Raw genomic sequence first — 25,372 nt, 5'->3', positions numbered from 1 at the left:
TAAGTGTTTTCTCTGTGGATGATGGGCTCTCATCTGACAGAGATGGACTTGAGCCAAATCGTTCAGATTTTAGTAACTCACAAATACAGATCCTGATTCTCATTCTAAGGAGAGACATCTGCTTTACAAGAAGCAGATAACTTTTTTTTTTATTTATTTACATACAGTCCATTAAACTGAATTACAAAAAATTGCAATTCTTCAGAGGAAAATAAATGTAGAAATGTCCCTGTTGGAACACTGAAAGCTGTAAAATATGTAAGCATATATACTTGGAATGAGGTGGTGATACCTCAAATACCATCTCTCTTCTTCTGCACTAATAAACAGGGAATTAGAAATGGAAAAAATTAGAATTGATTTGACATAATCCTGCATAAAAAGTAAAAAACCCTCTGGAATGATCAATTAGTCTCTAGTCTATATTCATTTATACCATTATAGACGCAGAATAACTCCACCAAAGGCAATTAGCTCAACACTGTTGATAGAACTTAAAAAAAAAAATAACCCAGATTTATACTGGAGTAACCAAAGATGGAATTGAGCCCTTAAGATACCAAAGGAAAATAAAAACAAACCAACAAACAACCAGAAAAAGATGTATATGAAATTTCAAGTGTCTTACTTTTTCCTGTATTTTATTGAAAATGGATGTTTTTTTTTCCTCTCACACTAGGGATGTTTTAGCTTAACACTGCAGTGATAAGCACTATAATTTATTTCACTGTCAGGTTTCTGGAGATTTTACAAACTTTTTCTTATAGTGTTAGGGAAATATTCCCAAAAATGCAGAAGTCCATATCCATGAGAAAAACCTATATGCAACCAGTCTTAATTATTTGTTTTTGTTTATGATGAGAGAGATTTTAGTGCCCTAATTATCATTATCAGCACACAAGCACCTGCTGCTGCTAGACGGTGTTTCTATTAACACCGTGTGCCACTTCAACAGTTTTCTGTTGGCAATCCAAAATCAAATCACTTCTCGTCTGAAAATTATTGTTACTTGCTGGTGCTAAGCATTTACTGTGCCTGTCATTTTCCAGCCTTTTCTTTAAAAAAAATAAATAAATCAAGAGCCATTTTAACATTTTGTTTAATAAGTGTTTATGAAAGCAGTTATCGTCGAGCTGTCTAAATATGCTTTTATTGTGTTTGGTGGGTTTATACCTCCCGGTGGTGTTTGTACCCTTGGCACATCAAAGTGGGAAGGCATCTGGAGCCTCCGTATTGGATTCAACGTCGCAGGAAGCAATCCACAGCTACCTGCTAGTTATATGGATGAGACCCATATTTTATATTATTTTATTTTCCCATTATTATTATATTATAATATTATAAGATTTCCATCTTAGGTGGTGACCACTCGTGGGCAAGGGGTTAAATCCAGATGCACCAGTCAGCCTGGGGTAAGAGCACAGGTATTTTGTAAGTACAGCTTACGAAAACATAAGGACTTGCTTCAGCCACAGAGAGCTGCCAGAGAAGTAGCACAGCCTCAAAAGTTTTCTTTCCTAAGATGTCAAAAGGATTTGAACCCCCCCCCCCCCCCCACTGTTTTTAATATAATTACACCACGACACAGCTATTTTTATGCAGTTCCTGTCTCCCGCTGCCGTCTGGGATTTATTTGGCGATGATGAAGAGTTATGTCTCATGTCCTGGTTCAACCTCAAAAAAACTATGACAGGAGTTCTGGCTCAACATTATTCTATCGGCTTGTTACCTTGTGAAAGAGATGCATGCACTGAAAGTGCAAACCCTGCTGCTGGTGATGTTGCTACTACAGTCACCTGTCTCAGCCAGTACCCGACAGAAGCAAAGTGAACAGCACCCTGCGTCCGGAAGCGAAGCTGCTTTTTCCTCCTCCCTATCACTTTTGCCTCTAAAGCAGAAGTTGTCTGTTGTATTTTGGAGCCTGCTGCAATTTGACCAAATCCGTGGAAGATCATGCCAGGGAAGTGACAGCTAGTCAATGGATGGTATCATCCCTAACTCGTTACCTGCCCGGGGTCTGCTATGGTCAATGCTTCTGTGCCGAGTTCCAAAACGCAAAACAACTTCTACAGGGGACAATTCTTTCTCCTTTTCAAGTTCATGTCAAAGTAGGCTTCGCATGCACACTCGAGTGCTTTCTGTGTATGATTGTCAAAAGTACAAAAAATATTAAAATTTATTCTCTTTGGCAAAAAAAGCATTCAGGTATCATAGGTTCAGACCTGAATTAACTCTTTAAACCTAACAAAGATTTTTGGGCAGGCAATTTTCCTGTACTACGCAGCTATGACAGAAAAAGCAGCAGTCTGAAAATATGAATTTCATTTCTGTTGTATAAATAGTTTGCATATAATTCAAAACCTCGGTATATGCGGAATAAATGGTGCTGAAAAATCCAATAATATTTCCTCAAACTGAGAAGTGATTTTTGATATGATGCCTGCAATCTCTTTATATTCTTTCTTTGTGAAGGTTTGAGTCCTTCAACTATACTGTTATGACTGTTCATACCTACATCCTAAAATATGATGCTCACGTATTGGTGAAAAAGAAATTTAGAATTGTTCTTTCAATTATAAAGTTTACAATTCACATTATGTGTTGGCTAATTATACAGACACAGTTAGTTGTATTTGGGAACATTCACCAAAGACAAAGGACCTACTTACTCAAGCAGTAACTGCTGAGTACAGCTGTTTGCAGTGACAAGACTCAACTTGACGTACGAGTTGGTTTTTCAATTAAGTCATTTACTTATTTTGAATTTCAAACGGCCAAGAAATACATATTTTCAGGTATCATTATAGGAAAAAGTGCAGCTTCTCAAAAAAGATTCCTGAGAATTATTTCCTAGGACATAGAAAAATATACAGGTTCACAATGATAGTTTTGAGTCTATTTTAAATCTGTGTAGTACCTTTCTCCCATTTCTCTTCCTGGCATAGCTGATGTCTTTTGTTTACCGATGGCTACATTCTGCATTCCTTACTTTTTTCCCAAGAGTTTTTGACAAACTTTGGAATGTAGATACCAAGCCTTAACTTTTCCTCAAAAAAAAAAAAAAAAAGGAAAAAAAAAAAGGAATATTACAAGCTGCATAAACTGAGAGGAAAGACCATTACATGAGATCTTGACTGAATCCTGATGCACACAACCCCTACAGAAGCTGGCAATCCTTCCCACCTCGGGGTAGGTGTCTCAGCACATTTTGGGACAGAATGGGGCAATATTTTGCATACAAAGTTACGCCGTGCCTTTTCTTGCAACATTCTTTTTGCTTTCATGAAAATGTTTAAAAGGCTGCTGGCTTCTGAGTTGATCCACATGATTCAAGATGCCCTGCCTTCTTCAGGGAAGTACCATACTTCAGGGTGTGAGAACTACTCATTGTAAGGCCTTATGAGGTCTGTCCTAATTTGCTAACAAAAACCTAAAGCCTGCAAGTGATTTATCTGCAAGGGTTTTCAGTACCTGAAACTGTTCTGCATGATGACTTGTTAATTGTATGCCATGGAAATCCCTTCCACCTCACTTCTGCAATACAGCAAAGTCATTACAAAAATTTTGGATGTTTTTGAGGTTAAATTACATTGATTAAAGATGTTTCACTGAATTTGAAGGGGAGCAGTAACTACTATTGATCACCTCATTATATGTAGCTAGCCTTGAAATCAATGCAAAGAAGATGTATGATTTGATATAATTTCAAAGTGATATAAATAGCAGCAGTTTTAATGCTTCCAACTCGGCAACATCTATTGCTCGGTTATAAATGCTTCAGGATGATCAGATTTTCAAGACGGACCAGAAAGAGCCTGATATCTACTGAGCACATGGAGAACTTCCCACCCAGGCAGGGAGTTACAAGCACCAAGCTTTGCTAAGGAATCCTCCGTAGTTTGTGGACGTGGTTAAGTACCGATCACACCATCACATCAACATTTTCTTCAGCAAATGGGAGAGCCCAGTGGCCTCTCAAACCTCTTGTAAGGGCACCACCATCTTTCTGAGCTACAGTAAAAGGACTTGCATTTAATGGGTCCTTCCTGAGTTATTCCAAAGCTAGCTCTGCACATGAGCCTTGATAACACACTTCCTTCACAGACATGGCAGAAGATACCAGAAAGATGTGGGGTAGGAACATGAAAAACATACCAGGAAAAAACAGCACCTGTGTATCAATCCACTAACACGTTCTCAGTCACATCGGTAGCTTTTTTGCTCGATTCCTTTTCAGCATGTGAACGTTTTACTGATCTGGCTCTCAGCTTGCGCGTTCTATTCAACGTAACACTCCTACAAAAATACACGTTTTCCCATTACATATGTACATGCAGAACGTACAGCCTTTCCCACGCAAGCTGGGAAGATGCATGTGAGGTTGAGCTGCGGAATGAACGATCCCCAGCCACGATTACTTTGCTCTTTCTTCTGACCCTGGCAAGGACTTGATTTTCCTGCCTCAGCCTGGAAGCTATTTGCTTTTGCCTCTGATAGGAGTGGGTGATGGCAATAGCTATCCATGAAGAGCAAAGGTATCAGTTCTTGCCTGCTTCTCACTTTCTTTTAATCAAATATTAATTGGGTGCAGCCACTTAGCTACTCACAGACAATATCTAGCAGAAATGAAAAAAGTTAATCTTTCACGCTTTCAGGAAGGGAATAATAAAGACTGATCTCCTTGTGTGAAAGCTTGCAGGCAAAATAACAGTAATAATAATAGTAATTAATACTGTAATTATTATTTACCAATACAACATAACTCAGATTTACTTGGGTAAGGTCATTTCATCATGTAACAAATTAAAAGACTGAATTGCAGTATTCATACAGAAAATTTTGGAGAAAAAAAATCAGATATCTCAGAGCTAATAATTCTACTCTCTACTGATGAAGCCCAGAGAAACATCATGTCAGTGCCTGGAACACACATCACTGTATCTCATGTCCTTGTATCTGCCCTGCACTGACAGTTACTCTTCGGTTTGAACAAACGTAATTTCTTCTCTGTGAAACAGTAAAGAAAACCCTCCTAGTTTTAATGTAATATACTAAAGCTTTAAAACTCTCGCTAATACTAGTTTTAGAAGGTTTTTGTTTTACCATTCCCAGAGTTTGAGACTCAAATAGGTCATTTAAAAATCTCCTTGGAAATTCAGTGTCAGGAGGAGTCTTTTTTCCAAAACTCAAGCCACAAAAGGAAACATTTCCTGGCAAATCAAACCCAGGAATCAATTTCAACTCAACCATACTCATGACTCATACTTCATCTACACAAACTTTCAAATTACGTACTCTGCTGTCATGAAAACTTGAGAATAGCAATTTCAAACTGAAATATTTGCTGAAAGTGCATTGCAAAGAAAGACTAAATTCTAAGACTTCAAATTCTCTTAGCGGTCAGTCATTCAGGCACAAGAAGCGATACAACCCATTTGGGAAAGATGACTGTGATTTCTTCAAATGAACTTCATGCACTGAGTGCTCTTTTTATAAAGGAATGGAACTGTAGACCTTCTCAACCATCACACCCAGCAGTGCTGGTAGTTAAATGCTACAATTCATATCCTAAACTATACCCTAAACAAGGCAGATTCTTGATCGAGCTTGCCAAGACCTATTCCTGTAACTTAAAAATGTTCTCTTGGTTCTCTTTAGAAATTTAAACAGCACTCAGTATAATTGAATATATTTGCTTCTGCCTGTTGACCTTACATTTCCCTTATCAAGATAATAGCATTTTCTTAGCAGTTGCTTTGGGCATTTCTGCAAAGTCAAAAAGACACAATGCAGAGATAGGGGCAAACCTCCTTTGAATCGCTGCATCCATTCATGCGCCGGTGGCTCTGCAACCCTGATGGCAACAAACGAAGGCTACTACGTTGGGAGTACAGCACTCAACTCAGAGAACACAAAAAGAGGGTATGGTCAGAAAAAGCACTGACATGCTGTTAAACATTTACCATCCTGCCTGAGCTACTACACCATAACATATGTGAGAAACAGGAGTCACACAGGCATGGGGGAAGCCGACAGAACTACGTTATTGCAACTACAAATTCACATTTGCCGAGACATGCCCCAATCATTGCACAATGTTGTCTTTTTGACAGAATGAACGGCACGCTCAAGGGAAAAATCTCTGCCCTTGCCAGCAGATTCCGAAGAACTAAAACTACTTGTTTCTCATTTGAAGTCCTTTGTTTACGGATGGGTTTTAGAAGCTTCAGCTAGTGTCTAAGTTATGCTTTATGAGAACTCTATTTAATATTGCAGAGCTTTTAGAAAGAGGTACCTGAAACCCACCAGCAGACAGGACTTTGTGTCTTAAGTAACTTCTGTCACTTTGGTGTCACTAAGAGTCAGTTACCAGTCCTTTCACTGAAATTACAGCCTTACTCACATTACAGTACTAGATAAAAGGGCACATGCACTCTGGAAGGGCAGCTAACCCCAGGGCAGATTACAGCTCAACCTCTGTCTCTGGGCAGCCGAGTTGAAAATCAGCAGCTATCATGGGAAGCATATTGCAGGTGGGGATACTGCTGTGAATAATGAAGCGTGTCAAGTGTTTTGACAAACCAAAGGAATCTAGATGGGCCTCAAAAAGAAAAGAGAAAAAGCATTAGGGCTTGCCTTCCTTTCCAAAATCTCTCATTAGTACCCTCACAGAGTCCTGCTTTCTACCTCTCAGACTCCAACTCAAAATCCCATTTAAGAAAATGAAGAACACGATCCTGCCATCTCTTCAAAGATTTAGCTGTATGGTAGAAAGATTTTATTGTTGTTATTTGCTATTAAAGGTAATAATTTTGGTGTCGTTTTCTTTTGGTTGCATTTGTGTTCTTTTATTAACGTCTCCATTGTACCAGTTAGCACTATAAAAGGAATTCCAGTTTTATTACGATGATTATTAGTCTTGATTTTCATCCTCAAAGCAGAGATGTTTTCAAAGGAGCCCAGGGAGGAGGAAGGAACACGGCTCAGACACTGCAGTCAATTGTTACCTCCAAGCACATACACTCAGATTGCTTTTCTTTGATGCTGCTGCCAATTCTATTCACAAGCGTATAAAAAAAGGTCACGACATTTAGAATTACAGTACTCTGGAAATTAAATGTTCCTTTACATTTTTAATTTCTGAAAGTAATTTATCATGGAATAATATTTGAATGTGATTGAATGAACGTGTAAAGATTAATGCAAACTGTCTTCAATTTGGAAGTTCACAACCACATACATTTAACCTTGTTGTATAATAGGCATAAAAAAGTTTATGTGGTAGCTCTAAGATCTGCATTTCCGTTTTGCTGGAAGCATTTGCACTGTAACTCTCTTTAGCATTTTTCCACTGACATGTCTGTATAAGGCATGAGGTTTAGCCCTCCATCATTTTCTACTTAAGATTACACCGTATTTGAACGGATTTCACAAACTTGGCAACTACAAAAGGAGCAGAAACCCGAGTCCCAACTGTCTACACAAATCTTTCATACAATTTCTTAGATGAGAAATCAAACGACTGACTTGTATACCAATTCAGCAATATTAATGATACTATCGTACTGTATGAGAAAAATAAAATAATTTTGTGTGAAGACTAGAGAAAACACTACAGTATCAAGTAACCAAACTGCTAGTCAAGAAGCTCCAGACTGAGAGGTCTGGAGATCTGCTGAAGGGGAGGTCGCTCGAGCACTTCTGTGCCCAGGCTCCAGGGTACCACCACGCTCTGCCATGTCATTGCCATCACACCTCACTCACGTCACCTCAGATACTAGTTGGGGCTTATTTCTCCGAAGCGGGGTGACACTACTTGTTGAGCAACTAAAGGAAACTTATGAAAGGCAGCGCTAAGGAAATTTTTTGTGGTCAGCAATTAGAATTGATAATTCTCCCATAAACCTAAGGAAAGCTGGCTGGCTTCCAGCCTGTAAAGGGCAGACGCGCACAATACCGACTCTCTTTTCAGACGCTGCTAAAACTGCACCTGGGTAAAATTTATACTGATACGGAGAGTTTACTCATGTTTTCTCATGGAAACTCCTGGGAGCTCTTTGTTAAAAGTCTGACACTAAAATACTCAGTTTGAGACTCTGTTACACTCAGTGGGACAACATCTGAAGAAAGGAGACTGAGAAAGTAAGTTAAAGGAGGTCTTTAACTGGCACGTTACCGGAACGTTCAAAGATCCAGAAGAAAATTTAAGATGAAGCAAGTTAGAAAGCGCCTTTGCTATTGATTATTTGATTCTCAATACCAACTCCTTTTGTGGGCATTTCAGCACCTAACCCCAGAAAGGAACAGATAGCGATAAAGCAAAACATTACACTGCTATTATTTTTTTGCATATACATGCACACACACAATCACTCCCCTGCCTGTACAGGTATTCTGCTTATAACACTATAACCAGGCTCGCAGAATCACAGAATGGTTTGGGTTGGAAGGAACCTTAAACCCATCCAGTTCCAGCCCCCTGCCATGGGCAGGGACAGCTGCTCCTAGCCCAGGTTGCTCAAAGCCCCGTCCAACCTGGCTCAGGAGCAGTTTCTTTGCGTACACTTGATACAGGGGTTGAGTAGTGTCTTCAGGTTTTTGAATGTTTCCATACACGTGGCAACAATTTCCCTTATTCCCAGGTGACTGTGCTTCTGCAAGGGGGCAGAGCACCCTCCTCCCTCATGCCACACTGAAGATGCCAGAACTGAGGCATTTCATATCCTTGTCACTGGGGCAATGGCAGAAGTACCATTAGCTCAAGTTCGGCCTCTTGAAAAACCTCTCAGGAAAGTTGCTCTGCAGATCACTCAACCCATTAAATTAATGCTTTGTTGGCTGGAGTTAAAGTTTTGAGTCAAGGAAAACAAAAGCCTGGGTTTCAGAATACGTACACCGTGTCAAATTGCATTTATCAAGATAAGGGTTATTAGAATCTTTTTTCTCTTGTGTGAATGAAATTGTAAGCTTAAAATGTCACTGCAGATTTATTAATCTGAAACTCTTTCTGATAAGGGCAAAGAAATAGAAAGGGCAAAGAAAAAGAAATATTTCTTGTAGCCTGATAAGGGCTACAAGAAACAGAAAATATGAATAAGGCAATTTATCAGTGGGTATACTGTAACCAAAAGATTCCAGCCACATAAAGCAATATTACAGTTATATATTGATTTCAGAACCTTGCCATCTGAAATACTTCATCTGAGTTTGATAGCTATGCAGAAAAATGCCTGTGATTTGCAAAACAGTGGAATAAACCTGAATTTTCGAAGTCTAGGCTGGAGAGTCACTTCTTGTGAAATGGAGACCTGATGTGAAAACTGGTGCCATGCTCGAGGATGCGCCGTGTGGAGCAGCACCAGCAGGATCATCAGGGTTTTCAGCTGAAGAGACAAGGCCTGAACTAACCAGAGGAAGAGCTGCTCAAACCTTTGCTCAGTTTCTGTGCCCGCTACTGTCGGAATGCGTCCAGAGTGGGGAGGAGTAAGAGCGAAGGGAGATTCTCAAATATTTTGGGTCAAACAGATCATTGTTAAAGCTTCATCTGGTTTAAACATATATATCTATATATGTATAGAATCACAGAAAAAACCAGAGGTAACACACACACATTTCACTGCTTAATGTGACAGAGCAAACGCTGTGTAAGTCACTGCTTTGGCTTTGTGAGCTACCAGCACAGCCAGGCGCCCCGCAGCACTCCCCTAAGAGAGGGGAGACACGCTGGGCTTACGCAGGCTAGTATTCACGTTGCCACGAATGCCCTCACCAGCACATCTGCATTCAGATCAAGAAACCACAACCACACCAACAACTCTTTTCTCTTCCAAAGGGCCTTCCCCCGAGCACGGTGGCAACTCTTAGACAGAACCTGGCTGTGGTCCTGCTGCTGGACTTCTGCTTTTAGTCAGCCACTTTGCAAGAACCAATTCCCTTAGGATGAGGTCAGACCCAGACAGCTTGTGCTTACTTCCTTGGAAAAGACCTGGGGGGTGAATGAGCTCACCAGGCTTTCGGAGTGAAATGGAGCACTCACTGGAGAGCTGGCAAGAGAAACAGCCATTTGTGCCGAGACTCCAACCTTCAGCTTGGTATGTCATCATTTGCAATGAGTTTCTTGTTGAAACAATTTCATATATAAATACAAATACATGTATCTATATGTAACGTATTTGACTTTTGATGATAACATCAATAATAATAAACATTAATATTATAACTCTGATCCCATGCAATATATATGTGTGACTTTAAATGACTTCATGGTTAACACACAGGCTACTGATTGTTTTTAATTTATGAAGTAATGAACCATCAAGTAGAACTTTTTTTTGTCTGTCTTCTTTTACGATGATTCAATATTTTCACTCAAAAATGAGATTCATTAGCCCGAACTCAGTTTTCCTATGATACTCTCTCAAGCAGGTGTTAGTTTTACAGCAGTTAAGGTACCTGAAAGTACTACATGTTTAGAAAAGGTGTAGTTGTACCTTAGCTTTTACTCAAGAAACCATTACATATAAAATCTACTAGTTAAGAAATGCCTTTCTCACATTTGTCTAAGAACATAGCAGGAAGCAATTAATCTGCTACAATTCCATAACAGCTCAACTTACCAGTCTTCTCTGTCTTGTGTTTTGAACTTTCAGGTCCGGGAAGGCAGGGGCAGGGCCCTTCGCATTGAGCTGTGATGGTTTTGCCAGAAGTACATGCGTGAAACTCCAACTTGCACTAGAATCATATATTAAAAGAAAAAAAAAAAAAAAAAGAAGGGAAGAATACATTTTATACATTTTGAATTAGGACAAGACATAAAAGCAGCAGCTGTGGATTAAATGAGAAATTGTATTTAGCAGTAAAGGCATTGGACAGATTGCAAAACTTCAGTCTCTATTGAAAATGCCATTGTTTTTATTATTACAGATAACAACAATAATAGCTACTTCCTACGCAGAGTTTTGCACGGCAGTTCTAAATGTGCCTTGTAAAGAGTTGTCATTATTCCCTGCTTAAATAGATGGAATCTGCAGCACAGAAAGGTGAAACAATTTCTTCCAGGTCACCTAAGAGATCAGTAGCAAAGCTAGGAGGAAAATACAGCCCAAACCTCCAGAATCCCATGTGTTTCCTATGCTGCATTACCATGTTTCAGGGATGAAATCATGCCATTATCACCTGTTACTGTTTTATTAGTTGGGTCTTTTGAGGAGCTGGAGTACTCTGCTGTGACCGTGCTGGCACCAGAGCAGCTCGCCTCAGCAACTTGATCCTTTCCCTTCCCTAAAACCTCAGCAGACGGGATTTACAACACGTGGTGATCCCGACAGTCACCGCATTCAAACCATTTAGGACAGCAGGACATATGCAGTATTGGACAAATGAGACGACTCAGAAGAATTAAAACTGCAGAAGTGTGCTAGTTAAAAGCCCTGATTTATAACACAGTATTCATAGCCTCTGCTGTTTGCATTACATATATTTTTGTGCTGACTTTCCTCTAAGAGCTTTGTGCCTGTGCAGTTGTCCTCTCTGTGTTACTGCCCCGAGGATATTTTCCCCAGACTGTGCCCGGCAGCACAGTTCCTGGAGACTGGACTAACATACTAATAAAACAGAGTAAAAGCAAACGGCACATAGCAGCAGGAACAAAACTGTGTGAGGCATTCTCTTTGGCTTGATACTTAATGAACGGAATTCAGTTCCATTGTTTGTCTTCAAGCACTGATTTTACCAGATCAGAATCTGAGGGCTTCTAATGCAAGGGGGAGCATTGCCTGCAGTGCTAAGGCTGGTGCTCCTCCCTGCGGAGCCTGCCTCCTGCCAGGGGAAATCCGAAACGTCGGGCTGTAAAATCCCTTTGGTAACTCCGAGTTTTATTATAGATTAATTCTTTTTCATTTAAAAGTCGGCCAGCATGCTTACACAGTGTAACACAATGTGTTTTTGAAACGTGCGGCTTTTTTGAAGGCTGGAGGACACACAACATAAGACCACGGTGTTAGCCGACGAGGATGCAGCGGGCAACTAGAGCTCGTCTAGCAACAGCCACTGATGAAAATCACAGCATCGTCTGCTGTTATTTTGGTATGGTGGAAGCCAAGAGAACAGAAAAGGATGTTGTTACAAGAGAAATGCTTCCTGCTCTGAAAGTACTGCAAATAACCTGGCTTTGCCTCTGTTTGTTTTTGTTAAAAGGGCTCATCTTTGCCCAGGCTTTAATCTAGCAGCAGGAGACCATTATCCTGTGCCTACATCCCATTCTGCTGACATTATCTCCCGGCCATTCTGAACTTCAATGCACCGTGGTGGTTGCACGCTCTGTGTGATGTTCCAATTTAGCAAATGCACGGCCACACACAAACATGTGCAAGCTTGGCTTGCCCTTTAGACTAGTACCTTGCAAGTCTGAAGGGAATGTAAGTACTTATTTTTCATCTGTTTCCTCCATAAATCACTTTGCACAGAACACAAACACAAGAGGAAACATATCAGAAGGAGAACAAGAGAAAGGAGAACGCTCTGAGCACACACTCCTGAAGGCAACGACTCTGCAGCATATTCCAATAGTCAATGTGTTATAAAGAACACAGGCATAAATCTTCACCCTGCAGCTGCAGTTGATCATTTAATCCCTTACAGAACATCAATTAGCTACATATTTTATTATAGATAATAAATGTAAATTATGTATTTAAGCATTAGCAGTTATACTTCAAATACCACCTTTAGGATGGCAAGGCCTATTTCAAGCCCGTCATTACATGTAGTTAAGAAAGAAAGAGCTTTATATTTGGAAACAGCAAGGCAAGTCTTCCCTCAGCTTTCCTTATGATTGATAAAAATGACAATCAGAAAGCTTGAAATAGACCACAAAAGAAACTGCTTAAAAAGGGCCATCTCTGTCATCTGAGCGTGCAGGGCAAGGAGCTGAGCTAAAGTTGAAGATCACAATGGTGCAGTCACACGTGAGTAAATTTACACCTATGATTAACCACACTGTATTCCCACCTTACTTGTTTGGGATGTTTGTTTGTATACACATAGAAGTGGGATGGCAGCTTGGCGTTGGAGGAGGAAAATGAAAGAACTCCATAGTTTTAAACATTAAATTAGGATGATAGCGACTACTTTTCAACATCTAATCACTGCGACTGTTTTCCCCTTCTCTAAAGAGAAACTTCGAAATATCACAGTTTCCATGTGATGGTGTGCTTATTCACTGTAACAGCCTATACGTGAGTAGCTCAACTTCGGATTTAATGACATTGCCTAAGCCAAACGAAGCGATATTCAGAGGCAGGGTGGCCACAGAAGGTGTCTTGTGGAGCAAAAATGAAGTTTTCAGACTACTCTGTCACTGGATCTACAGTCTAGAAGGAGCCTGCTGGCCTTCTCCAGATCACAGACCCTGTATTTCTATTTTTGTGGAGAAACCCCAAACTCCCTCTTTCCTTTTGCCATCCTCATCTCCTTTCTCACATGAAAATAAGAAGGTACACATTACAGGACAAAACATACTTAATGAAGGAATGATCCAACCTATTGGTCTTTCACACCGAAGGGACATTGCAGGTTTGCAGACATGAGCCGTGAAGCTCCTGGCAGCGATTCCACACGGGACTTACCAGGAGCAGCCCCACAGTTCAGGGCTGCTCCCTCTGATTTCAGGGGACACCTCACTGGTGGTAAGGCTGGATGTAGACTCTGCTGAGCTTTTTCTCCTAGCAGAGCTCCCTGCATCCTGCCAAGCTTCATTTTCTCTGCTACCTCCCCAGTGTTTGAACTGCATTTGTTTACTATGAACCCCAAGGCCCACATAAACATCTCGAAACTATTTTACTGCAAATGGAAAAGCAGCTCTGTTATTTGTTGCTAAATGTATATGGAGATCAATAAAATATATGAGGGGAGAAACGGTTGAACATATTCATGGAAAATTCATAAATTAATTTATTCAACTAAGACGTGGGAAATTATTGCAGAGTGTGTTTTGGCTAAAGTGTTCTCCTGAGAATCCACTACTCGTATAATGATTCCCTCTTTATTGTCAGTGATTCTACAGCAATGTGTTTTGCATAAGCATTTGAGGGAGAAGGCAAATAGCTGCATAAAATTTATTCCCAGCTATTTTATTCTTGTCTGTCAGTCTCCAGCCTGTAGTTCCTGCTAGAGGAGAATCTAGATATTTTTTAATGATGTAATAAAACGGCGTATCTCTGCCTTTATACTGGCTTTCAATTTTTGGCAGCCAGGTTTTGATCTAACCTGCACGTTACAGTAATAGTACTGAGTAAGTCCTGTGATCTTTTGCACAAGGGTGTATATTTGACTAATGAGTGTCTACACATGCAGCCTAGTACAGCCTCCAGACCACATTAACGCCTTGAGGAGCTTTGCATACTGACACATGGAACTCACGTGCTTGCTTAAAATGCAGCGAAGTAAGGCAGCAGCGGGGGGAAAGAGGGGCCAGCACACGGGCGGCTGCTGGCCACCAGGAGCATCTGCACGGAGCGGCTCCATGGGCTGCTGCCCAGCTGGCATCGCGTGATGCACACCTCTGATCTGCTGCAGAGTCAAAACGCCCCCCGGCAGCCAGCTACAGGTGAGGCAGCAGCTCAGGAAGCTTCTTCCACCAGCAGGTACCCAGCCGGTCCCCGCTGGGAACAGCTAATACTCCCCTGCCAGTGGAGGAGAGCAGGCAGGAGCACTACGCCAATAAATGCTCCCAACAGGAGAGATGGAATTAGTGCCCCCCGACAGTATCCGATGCTTTAAGTACACGTGCTGCGATGAAGACTGGCAGCTCACACGGTAACGACATTAGCTGTGCACTTCTTCACTGTGGTTCTAATTACAATATATAGGATAAATACTGCCAGGTCCCAGCCCTGACAGCGCCCTTCACTGGGAGGGAGTGCAGATGTAATTGAGAACCTGCAGGTGCCCCTGATGGCCCGGGACACACTATGTGCCTAATCTGCTCTGTTCATAAAGCCACAGAGAGGACAAACCACCCGAGCACTTTGCACAGAGCGATCTCGGAGCCTTGGTAACAAACACCAGGCAAGAGGATGAGGAGGGAGCACGCTTCATCCAGGATTCAGCAGAAAGGAAGCTCTCAGACCCTGATTTGGTCTTAATGCATAAAATCCATAACACAAAATCTATCATTTAAAATTTCTTGTAGTTATGCTAATCAAGGAGAAAATGTTAGCTTCCAAACTTCTATCGCTTCTGTCATTAATTGAAATCTGAATTATAAAAGAGAGAAGCGTATTTTTTGTTGGTGGGAGTATTTAGGGATTAGCAGACAATATAAAGAGATTTCATGGTAGTTCATCTTCTCAAAAGACTGAAAATTGGAATAGGTTAAATTTTATAGCATACTAATTAAAATGTATGTGAAAAAACCGAAATATTACATCTTACTAATAGCAGTGGCTCTAAAACTCTTGTTGAACAGTGTTCTCACCTAGAAGACACTGCATCTTTAGCACCCTGCAGCTTTTTACATTTCCACCAAGAATTATTTCAGTGCAGTGTTTGTTTTATGGTGCATCTTTTGTTCACTCACAATATGTCTCTTCTAAACTTAAGATACAAATAACAAAAGCTCATTATTTTCTACCTTATCTTTTACTCGGTATCTACCAGCAACAAAAGCTAAAACTTCCTGAAATTACAGCATATATATTTTTCAGTTGAGTTTCTTCATACACTAGTTTTTCGTACTTATCTGTCTGAGCAGATAATTAGAATCCATTGGAATTCAGACACTTATTTAAGAGGGGTTGTTTGTTTACAAGCTTTAGAGCAGTGCTTGCCACTGCTTCCTTAGCTAGGACTCTTACCAGTATTTTCTTTATATGCCTTTGTTTCGAGTTTTAATCAGATGGAAAAAATTACTATATTTGGACCACACTCAGACCAAAAGACTTTTTTTTTTTAAAAAAAAACAAACCCAAACACAAAAAACTTGGCACAACAAAAAAAGGTTCAGTTTCTTTTCTTCAAATCCCAAAAGAAATGTCATAGGGTACACTCTCATTGCATCCTGCTGAACAAGTACATTAAAAAGTTTTAATGGGAGTTCTCCAAACCTTTTAGGCTCTGTAAAACCTGAAATCCTAAAACCAAGTGTCCCAGTTACGCAGCTGGGAGACAGCAAAGTCAACCACGTGAATTCATGTTTGCAAAAAGTCAGATGCTAACGCAAAGTCCTGACAGGAGTCTTAAATTCTGGGCTGTGGGACAGGGCTGGTGGTCCCTTGGCACTGTGTCCCCCTGCCGGGGGGTTCTGCTGCCCCACAAACCAGAGCCTGCCCGGGGCGCTGCCGGAGAGGGGCTGCGCGGGCACAGGGCAACGCGCTCCATGCCTCAGGGTGGCCACTGCAAACACAGACCAGGCTCTGCCCCCAGGACTGACCACCTGGGGAGGCTTCACAGTGACAGAGCGGCTATTCCATGGCCAACCAGCATTTTGGCTAGCTGGTACAGTCGTCTCCGTTCTCCGGGCACACACATGCTGTTCCCTCTGCTTGGAGGGTAAGCTCCCTACAGCCCATCCTGCCCCGCGTCTGCTCTGGGGCTGCCTCATCTCACTGCAACAGAGATAAAGGGGAGGTCAGTCATTTTTTTTTTTTTTCTATTAGAATAGTTAGCAGGCAAACATACGGCACTTCATCTTTGCAATAAAAGCTGTACAAGGAACTCCAGGTTTTCAAGATATCTAATTAGAGGCTTTGTTCTCCTTACGAGAATGCATAGCTGCTGCTGATATTAATGGGAGTTAGGCATGCATACCAGTGGCGGAATTAACTCTAATTAACATAAACAACCTATTGAGTAAATACATATTGAACCATTTTTAAACTGTGTGCTAGCTGTAGCTTTGAAGCAGATGTTACAGCCGATTGCCTCAGAAATTCTCCTTTTTGCAAGAAATGACACAAAGGACCTTATTATATCTCAGGTGAACAACAAATATTTGAGAAAGTCTCTTATTGCACACTCAGCTGACAGGCTAGTGGTTCATAATCTGCTAGCAAAAGAGAACAGCTTCCAGGTGTGGGGTCAAGAAGAAAGAGTCCCAGGTTCCAAGGCACTGATATTAAATAGGCTGAACAGATTTACGCAGCTGAATGCAGTATCGCCAAAAGGTCTCATGCAGCAAAGCTCCGAGGACCACAAATTGCTCTACACTCCACAGCTCTGCCCTCCGCAGTCCTGCAGCTCTAATGAGGGAGAGCTGCAGGACTTTGCCCTCAGGGTAAAATTAACCACGGAGCAGAGGAAAAGCATGAGACGCAGGCAATCCTTAAATATCACTCTTTAAGTCAGGAGGTCACACCATTAATATTGCCAACCACAGGTGCTCCAAGCACATGTCTCAGGTCCTTAAATTACGCTTGTCAACTTTAAGATTTTGAAATGTAACAACACTTTTTTTTTTTTTTTAATTTTAAGTTTTTCAGCTGCTTTTTTTTTGTTAGGTCCCAGCCATATGCAACCACTAAGTATTTTTGACTCTTACATTGTAAAGTTTAAATAACTGACTACCAACTCCAGGGCAACCAGAAAGAAGGTTCATCTTCCAGGAAAAGACAATTGGTTCCTGGCCTGGGCTTCAGAAAGGATCGAGCTGAGGTGCAAGAGGCTATCACACAACTCGGGATGGCATTAATTGCTGTTGGGGTTTAACTGCAGCTGGCAACTAAGCACCATGCAGCTGCTCGCTCAGATGGGGAGGAGAATCACGAAACAGGTAGAACTTGTGGATTGAGATAATAACAATGTAATAATTGAAATAAAATATAATACTAACACCACCACTTATAATGAAAAGGAGAGAGGAAAAAAAAAAAAAACAAAAGGGAAAAAACACCCCAAACTAAACCCCAAGTGATGCACGGTACAACTGCTCACCCCCCCGCTGACCGATGCCCAGCCAGCCCCCGACCAACTCCCCCCAGTTTATATACTGGGCATGATGTTCTATGGTATGGAATATCCTTTGGCTGGGTCAGGTCAGCTGTCCTGGCCCTGCTCCATCGCAGCTTGTTGTTGGCAGAGCTGGGGAAGCTGAGAATCCCTTGACTTGGGGTAAGCACTAGTTAGCAAGAGCTAACCCATCCCTGTGTTACCAACACTGCTCTCATCCTAAATCCAAAACACAGCGCTGTACCAGCTACTAAGAAGAAAATCAACTCTATCCCTGCCAAAATCAGGACAATTGCATATTTTTGACTCCAGAGCATAGTAAGAACTGTGCACCTCTTTAAAAATACTTAGCAGCAGAACAGCAGAAGGGGCTCCTTGTTTTCGTCAAAGTTAAGAGCTGTTTTAGAAAACAAAGAGCCTGATGCTCACTAGAGGGTCAGCTTTGCTCCCAAGAAGAGTTCATGGCTCTTCCTTGCCTTCAAATTAGTGCAAGAGAGATATTTAAAAGCGAGCCTGTGCCCATGGGCTCCTACACACCAGAGCCAGGGGCAGAAGGCGGACGGGAGCGGGGCAGAGCCGCGGGGCGTGTGTGCCAACACTGCACTCTCAGGGCTCCCCGGGTGCGTGGAAACCCAGGGCAGTGGCACAGCTAAAGCAATGACTCCGGAGCAGAGCATTTGAGCACGCTGCAGTCAGAACACGGATTCCTAAGCGTTCTGTCATTAATTTGTTTCTAAAGGACCGCTTGGGTGAGCTTTCATATTTGTAACTGGACTCGAAGTAGCCAAACCCTTTGCATTTAGACATTACTGCTACTACCCTGCTACCCAAAGAAGAAAGAACCACAGACTTTAAAAATAATAAAAAAAAATCCATTTCCCAAACTGACTGATAGCTGAAGAGTTAGTAGGGTGACTGCTTGTGGGCATGTTGAACCATTTCAGTGTTGAATGGCAGGGCTGCAAACCAAGAAAATTATTATGTAGTTGTGCTACTGCAAACTGTCCTTATAGACAGAGCAAAATCAGCTAATTCGGGGACTTCTGGACAGGCCACTGAAGGACAAAATTATGTTTTAATACAAGACAAATCGCCCTGAGAAATAGCTGGCAATCAGCTCAGTGTGAAGCAGGAATGTTTAAAAAAAAAATGCAGCTTAATTGCATCAGCCAGAATATATGGCATATAAGGTCACAGCACTGGATAGAGGAGGTGGAGGACATTCAAGTGACCACTTGGTAATACGATGTAACAATGAAAACAAACGGTTGTCATCTTGTGCGCAAACAAGGCAGTAGTTCTAGGCATCAAAATCTTGAATGTTGTATAGAAATTAAATTTTTTTTAAAAAGTAATTTAGATGACAGCTCTTGAAACACCTAGGCCAAGGTGAGGGGGGACATATCTCAGCTGGTTTATCATCTTGTAAGAAGCTCTGGTGCTCACTGGAGCAGCAGGGGCCAAGCTGGGCTGGAACTTGACACAAAAGAGACAATTCACAAGTAGAAACACTTGTGCAATGCCGATTTTGAATTTTCCTTCACTGGCTGAAGGGACCAAGACAAGTTAAAAGGTAAATGAAGACAAAGCACTTCTGCCACTAGAAATGGCCAGGTCAAAATGAAGACACCCACCCCTCCTTCTCCCTGAGATTTAACACAAAGTTCCAGCCCGTGTTAAATCCGCAAACCACCCTGCTTTCCTCTGATTCTACCTCCTGTTAGTAACCATGCAATGGCTAGTACGGGGTAGGCACACACTTGTCCTCTCCCCAGCAGAGTCACATTCTCAGGCTGAAACCCGGGCTTCAGCCTGCCGCTTGGATTTGGTGACTCCACGGGTCACTTCTAAGCAGCAAGGTCATGCCCATGCGCCGGGCTGTGCAAGCTGGTTCCTCGTGCACGAACGCAGGAGCCGAGTCACCGAGTCACCGACACACAGCCACTCGTCCCACGGGGCAGAGCAGCAGCTCTCGCTCCCCAGCCTCCTCCCGCACGCAGGGACTCGCTGCTGCAGGGTGGCACTAACTTGGGGGTCTCTGCAGGATGACGCTTCGTTGCATGGCATAGTCACGCGCTGTGCCTGGTAATTACTGCTATGAACTGTCTTTGGAGATACTAATTCTGTAGTCAGGAATATTTGCAGGATGAGAATAATCCAAATGCAAATGGAGGCAGCAATTCTGGCTTGTTTTAAAAAAAATAAAATGTATCTTATAGCCCAATGTTATAAAAATGTATCTTACAGCCCAATGTTCCATATTCACGTACAAAAACATTTTCTGCCACTAAATAGCTACTTTTTTTTCTTCCTGCAGGATTTGCATGATAGCCTACTAATGATGACCATTTTCTAGCTGCACATGGGAGTTTTTGTGTTCCAGTATACTAGCCTGCCACATCTCAAGATGCAGACTTTAAAAATCACTTTCCTACTGCATTTATTTTCTTTCATTTCTATGCATATATATTATATTGCTTTTGTCTCTATGAGATTATTCTCTGTTCTAACTCTTCATAATTATGAGCTGAGAGTTCATAGCTAATGGCATTGTTCAAAGTGGAAAGAAGCTACTTATTTTTAATAGACTAAAGCCATCTTAGTTTAAAAGTAAAGAAAAATCACAGGAAAACAATTGGAGATTTGGAACGATCGATGCTGCTTGAAATGTACTCGCCATGTAATTGAGATGCATTCTCATTCTGTAGCCATTTACCGATCACAGGAGAACGATGATTTGTCATTTTTACTTGCTTCAAATTACTAAAGGCAATTTAATTTCTCTCATGGAGACAACACATCAGATAACGTGAACATAACCAAGAGGTAACGATCTGTGGCTCTATGCATATACAGATAATCCCGTTACCAGCTAAACAACTGCCTACATATGGCAGAGGGAAGGCTATGCAAGACATTCAGATCCCCAAGCACAGGCTTTCCACCCAGGCAATGCCATTTTAAACAGAGCAATTTAGCTACACCATGCGACTGTATCAATCTAGATTTCAGATGAGGCAACGCTCCATCTACTTAGTCATTCTCATATCCATCTGCCCATACCTGGGAAAAAAGCAGCATCTGCTGACCACCATAAAGGACAGGCATGTTCCCTTCAGGCTTTTATGCGACTGGTATGACAGCAATATCTCAGCATCTCAAAAAAAAATCTCTCCGCCAACTCTCCCCATCAATCAGTAACTGCAAAGTCATGTGCTTTCTGTAGAACATAAGGAGCCTAAAGCATTAGGTGAGGGCCCTGTATTTAGTACTGTATTTGCAGTTACTGCAAGGTGTCTGATGCATCTGACAGCGAGTTATTAGGGCAAGGTTCTGACTGCTATGGCTCTGCAGGCTAAGAACAGTTCAGCAGTACAGTTCAACCCTCTGATGTATGTATTTTTAGAAATGAAAGTTGAAGAAAAGTTGCTACTACGCCTTCTTCACCTCCTGAATAAGCCTACTGAACTGGTCCTCTGCTGCCTATGCCTTCTGTCGCAACCTTGCCACAAAAACTAGTAACACGTCAACTAGCACATCATGTTCGTAAAGTTTTGTGCTTCCCAGGGCTTGTGTTACAAAGAACTTGGGGAGAAGGTTGAAGTATTGGGAGATATCTCAAAGCCAAGCTACTGATGTATGAAACGTACAGTAGGAAGTAGATTTTCAGACTTCTGAGAGACTTTTTTCCTGTTGTTTCTAGACAGAGAAAATCTGAAGCGTAAGTACTAATATGAAATAAACAGCATTCTGCAGCATCACTGCTCTGGTTGCTTTCAGAATAGCAACAAGCTTTAAGTGCTAAGAACGCCAACCTATTTTTTAATTGACTTCTCAGAATTTTTATTTTGTGAAGAATAAATCAAAACAAAAGCCAAACTGAAAGCCCCAATGCTAAGGAGCGCTGAAACAAAACATTTGGCAGTTACTAGCAAAGAAGCTTCAGGAATGTATTTTGGAGCATAGCAACCAATGAAGAATAAGTTGGCTTAAGCTTTGAAGTTAAAGCTTTCAGCAATGCTTTTGATTTCTACAGAAGACAATAGAAAAAATGAATTTTTTTTGGAAAAAAAAAACAAAACAGAAATATGGAACACTGGGCCTAGTTCAATGCGCAGTGAATGGACTCACTGTGAAAGACACCCATACAAAGAGAGCAGAATTAGTCTGTTTGCTCAGAAATCAAGTAACCACAGCTAATCCTTTTGCAGTATTATCCTGTTTTGGCCTTTATTAAATCTGCTTTAAATTAAAGATGTACCCAAGCCAAGAAACACCTCCTTTGATGTTTTCAATGGCTCAAATAAGCTGTTTGCTGGTAAAAGCTCAAAATACAAATTCTGAAACGGAAAAAAATAATCAAAAAAAGTCATTTACTAAGCTGAAAGACTAGCACCGCTCAGGAAGGTCAGAGCATTTAGGATCACAACTTTTAAGCACCTCAAGCATTGGTGCACCTTCTGTCCATGCATAAAGGTAAAAGATCCTGGAATAAAAATCCCTTACAAGCCAGCTACCCAAAGGCAGCTAATCCTCTTGTTTTACAACCACTGTATCACATTGTCTGGGTACTGGAACAAAGATTTTCACATTTTAACTGAATGCAGGCATGGAGCTTGGAACAAGGTAACTAAATTAGCGCAAATGACGTTTTTATTTAAGCTTGTGTAATTAGCTATGAGTTGGCATAATAAGCTCTAAGATTTTCTTGTTTCCTCCTCCTCTCAAGAACACAACTTTCAACGCTTGAAATCTGAAATTCATAATGTAAATAACAGTTTTCTTCCATTTTGACTTTGGCTGCAAAAAGGAGGATTTAATAAATAATATTGGCTTTACACATCAAATGTACAACAGGCAAGCTGAACTAACAACAGGAGTAATCACGTTGTCCTTAGTTCAAAGAAAACTGTAGGCAGAGGAGTGTAATTGATGGTTTTTTAAGCTATGACCATCACATGTTGATTTGTTTGATTTGACAGTCACAACTGGGGTTCTAATCAAGTTAGAAAAGGAGTCCTGTGATTACCATCACCAAGATTAGTAGCTTTCCCCAGCAGAACAAATACTGTATTTGCAGTCCTTACGTATTGCCAGCTCTGGTGTTTTCTTATTCAATGCACAAGAATCCATTGCATAGGGCAACTCATCAACCGGCCAGACGGCTCCAAACCAGAAAGCTACTCAAGCTTAGTTACTTTATGCTTTGATCACTCCCTTCAATGGAAATTGCTGCAGCTTTAGAGGGAGCTCTGGAAACTTCTTGGGATTTCCCATAAGCTATATGAATATGCAGATGTCTGTGGGCATCAAGATCAAGTGCAAGGAAGCACATGTTCCAGTGACCTATGGCCCCTTCTCAGTCCTCCGAGTAACAGGGCTGGCTCAGCACAGGTAACGATGGCAGAAAGCCACGTAGCCATGAAACACAGCAACCACTCTCATCAGGATGCAACCATGACATTTGCTTTCATTTCCACTTTTCTCTCTGCCTTTCTCAGCCATGGGATCTTGATCCTACAGAATCTGAACCAGGCAGATGCAGGAATCCTTTTCCCTTCAAAGCATGCTGGGCAGAGTCTGTCTCAAACACGTTTTGGGCAAAATAATTCAGCCCAGTGGGCGCACACCTTCTAGGTCCTACTGCAGCATGCATTGACAGTAGTGAGTATTACTGAAGGAGGGAATTGCTTAAAACATTCTAAATTGCATTTGCTGTAGAACAAATAAATGCCTCCATTTAAGACAAGCAGAATTGCAACTTATTCTGGTTCCTTCTAGTTTTCACCTGGCGCAGTACACACTACTTATTTCCTTGCTGCCTCCTGAATTCTCTTTAACCTTTCTGTCAAGATTGTGTTAAACATGTCCTGTTAATTCACCATGTTCTTTGAGAAATCTGACACAGATATGACAAACGCTTATCTAAAATAATAATAAAAAAAAACACCCTACGGTTTAATGCAGTGCGTAACAAGAAACACAAAATTCTAGTTTACAACACAGGTTTGATTTTAGCTTTGCTACTTCAGTGAGTTCAACAGCAAGACTTTCCGAATAGCTTCAGTGTGTATCCTTATGGGAACAGAAGAAAGGTCATGAGCCCTGAAGAAATCTAAAGGCTTCAAGAACCTCCTCCAAAGTTGAAGCATTTTTACTATTCTAATATTCTACAGCATGCATGCCTCCTAAATAATAAAAACCCTTTACAATTAATATATACTGCTCTTACTCTCACACTATCATAGGTCAAGGTACTAAATTTCTCAAGGAAGTTTATAACCTTGTGGGCACTGGTAGTGAGAAGTTGTTGCATGCTTGGTGCAACATAGGCCAAGGCATGAGCATTTATATTCAAATAGATTTTGTGAGAGAAATACTGTACGTTCTACAAACACCCAACAGCTAACAGAGCATTTGCTAATCCTCAAAAAAGATCCCGAAGCAGTTTAATTGACTGGTATTGATGTACTGCATCTATCCTACTAAATATTTTTTTGAAATATATTCAGTAAGACAATTATGCAGTTAAATTACCATTTATATGGCTCCCTTCATCTACAAAGAAGTCAAAGTCCTATGTATTTATAAGGGTATAAACACATACTACCGCTCAAGTGCAGCCAATTCTGCAGCAGGAAATAGCAAACGCTCTGCACCAGCAACAATATAATGGGTTGTATGACAGGAGTGATGATATTTAAATACAGAGAGACGACAACACCCAATTAACCAGATTAGAGCACTAAACATACACTCTAATTCCAGACTTTTGCTTATTTACCAGCTCCTAAAAATTCAGTCCATTATAGCATGACTTTAAGCCTCCTGAAAACAGCTTTGCTTTCCTTACATACCTTTCTTGACCAAGCAAACGAGTTCACAGACCCTGTGCCAAGCAAAGTAATTCACTGACCCCACGCCAGATGCCCATGGACCACCTGTCAGAATCCACTGCTCACTTAAAAACCTAAAACAACCAACATGGCAATCCTCCTACAGAAACTGGTTGGTCTCAGTTAGAAAACTGGTTATTGGTAAGTCTCATGCTCGTACCTGGAGACACAGTCTTCTTCTGTTGACTTAGCTCGGCATTGAGTGGCACTGGATCCAATAATAAAAATAAAATTGTTGCCCCTTAGTGAAAGAAATGGTTGGAAACAAACGATTTCAAGTTGGAAAAGCCTATGAGCCACAAATTTTGTAAAAAAGACCAACACAACCCTTACAGTTGAATACTACAGGGATTTTTAGAAAAGTAAAAAAAATTTTTCCACTTATTTCTGCTAACCATTGAACATAAGGCACAATAACTGGTTAAAACTCCTCAGTTTTTCTCCATTTAACATGCCAACTTAAAATGCAACAAGTTTACACCAAGAAAACCAGAAGAGTAGAACTGCAGAAGGTATCATATAGTCTGGACACT

The 25,372-nt window shown here is 41.1% G+C and overlaps 1 protein-coding gene across 2 annotated transcripts in view; it reads right to left on the bottom strand.

The window, feature by feature from the left end:
- Window positions 1-25,372, bottom strand: part of SPOCK1 (SPARC (osteonectin), cwcv and kazal like domains proteoglycan 1) — a 323,259-nt gene that overhangs the window by 54,924 nt on the left and 242,963 nt on the right. For both annotated transcript variants that reach the window (XM_040604741.1, XM_040604742.1), the window contains one exon: window positions 10,617-10,731. In XM_040604741.1, the coding sequence (XP_040460675.1) occupies window positions 10,617-10,731 (115 nt within the window). The remainder of the gene's footprint in view (window positions 1-10,616; window positions 10,732-25,372) is intronic.

The sequence above is a fragment of the Falco naumanni genome, chromosome 8 (assembly GCF_017639655.2).
Source record: "Falco naumanni isolate bFalNau1 chromosome 8, bFalNau1.pat, whole genome shotgun sequence".
Lineage (NCBI taxonomy): Eukaryota > Metazoa > Chordata > Aves > Falconiformes > Falconidae > Falco > Falco naumanni.
This window is presented reverse-complemented; position numbering and strand designations above follow the sequence as displayed.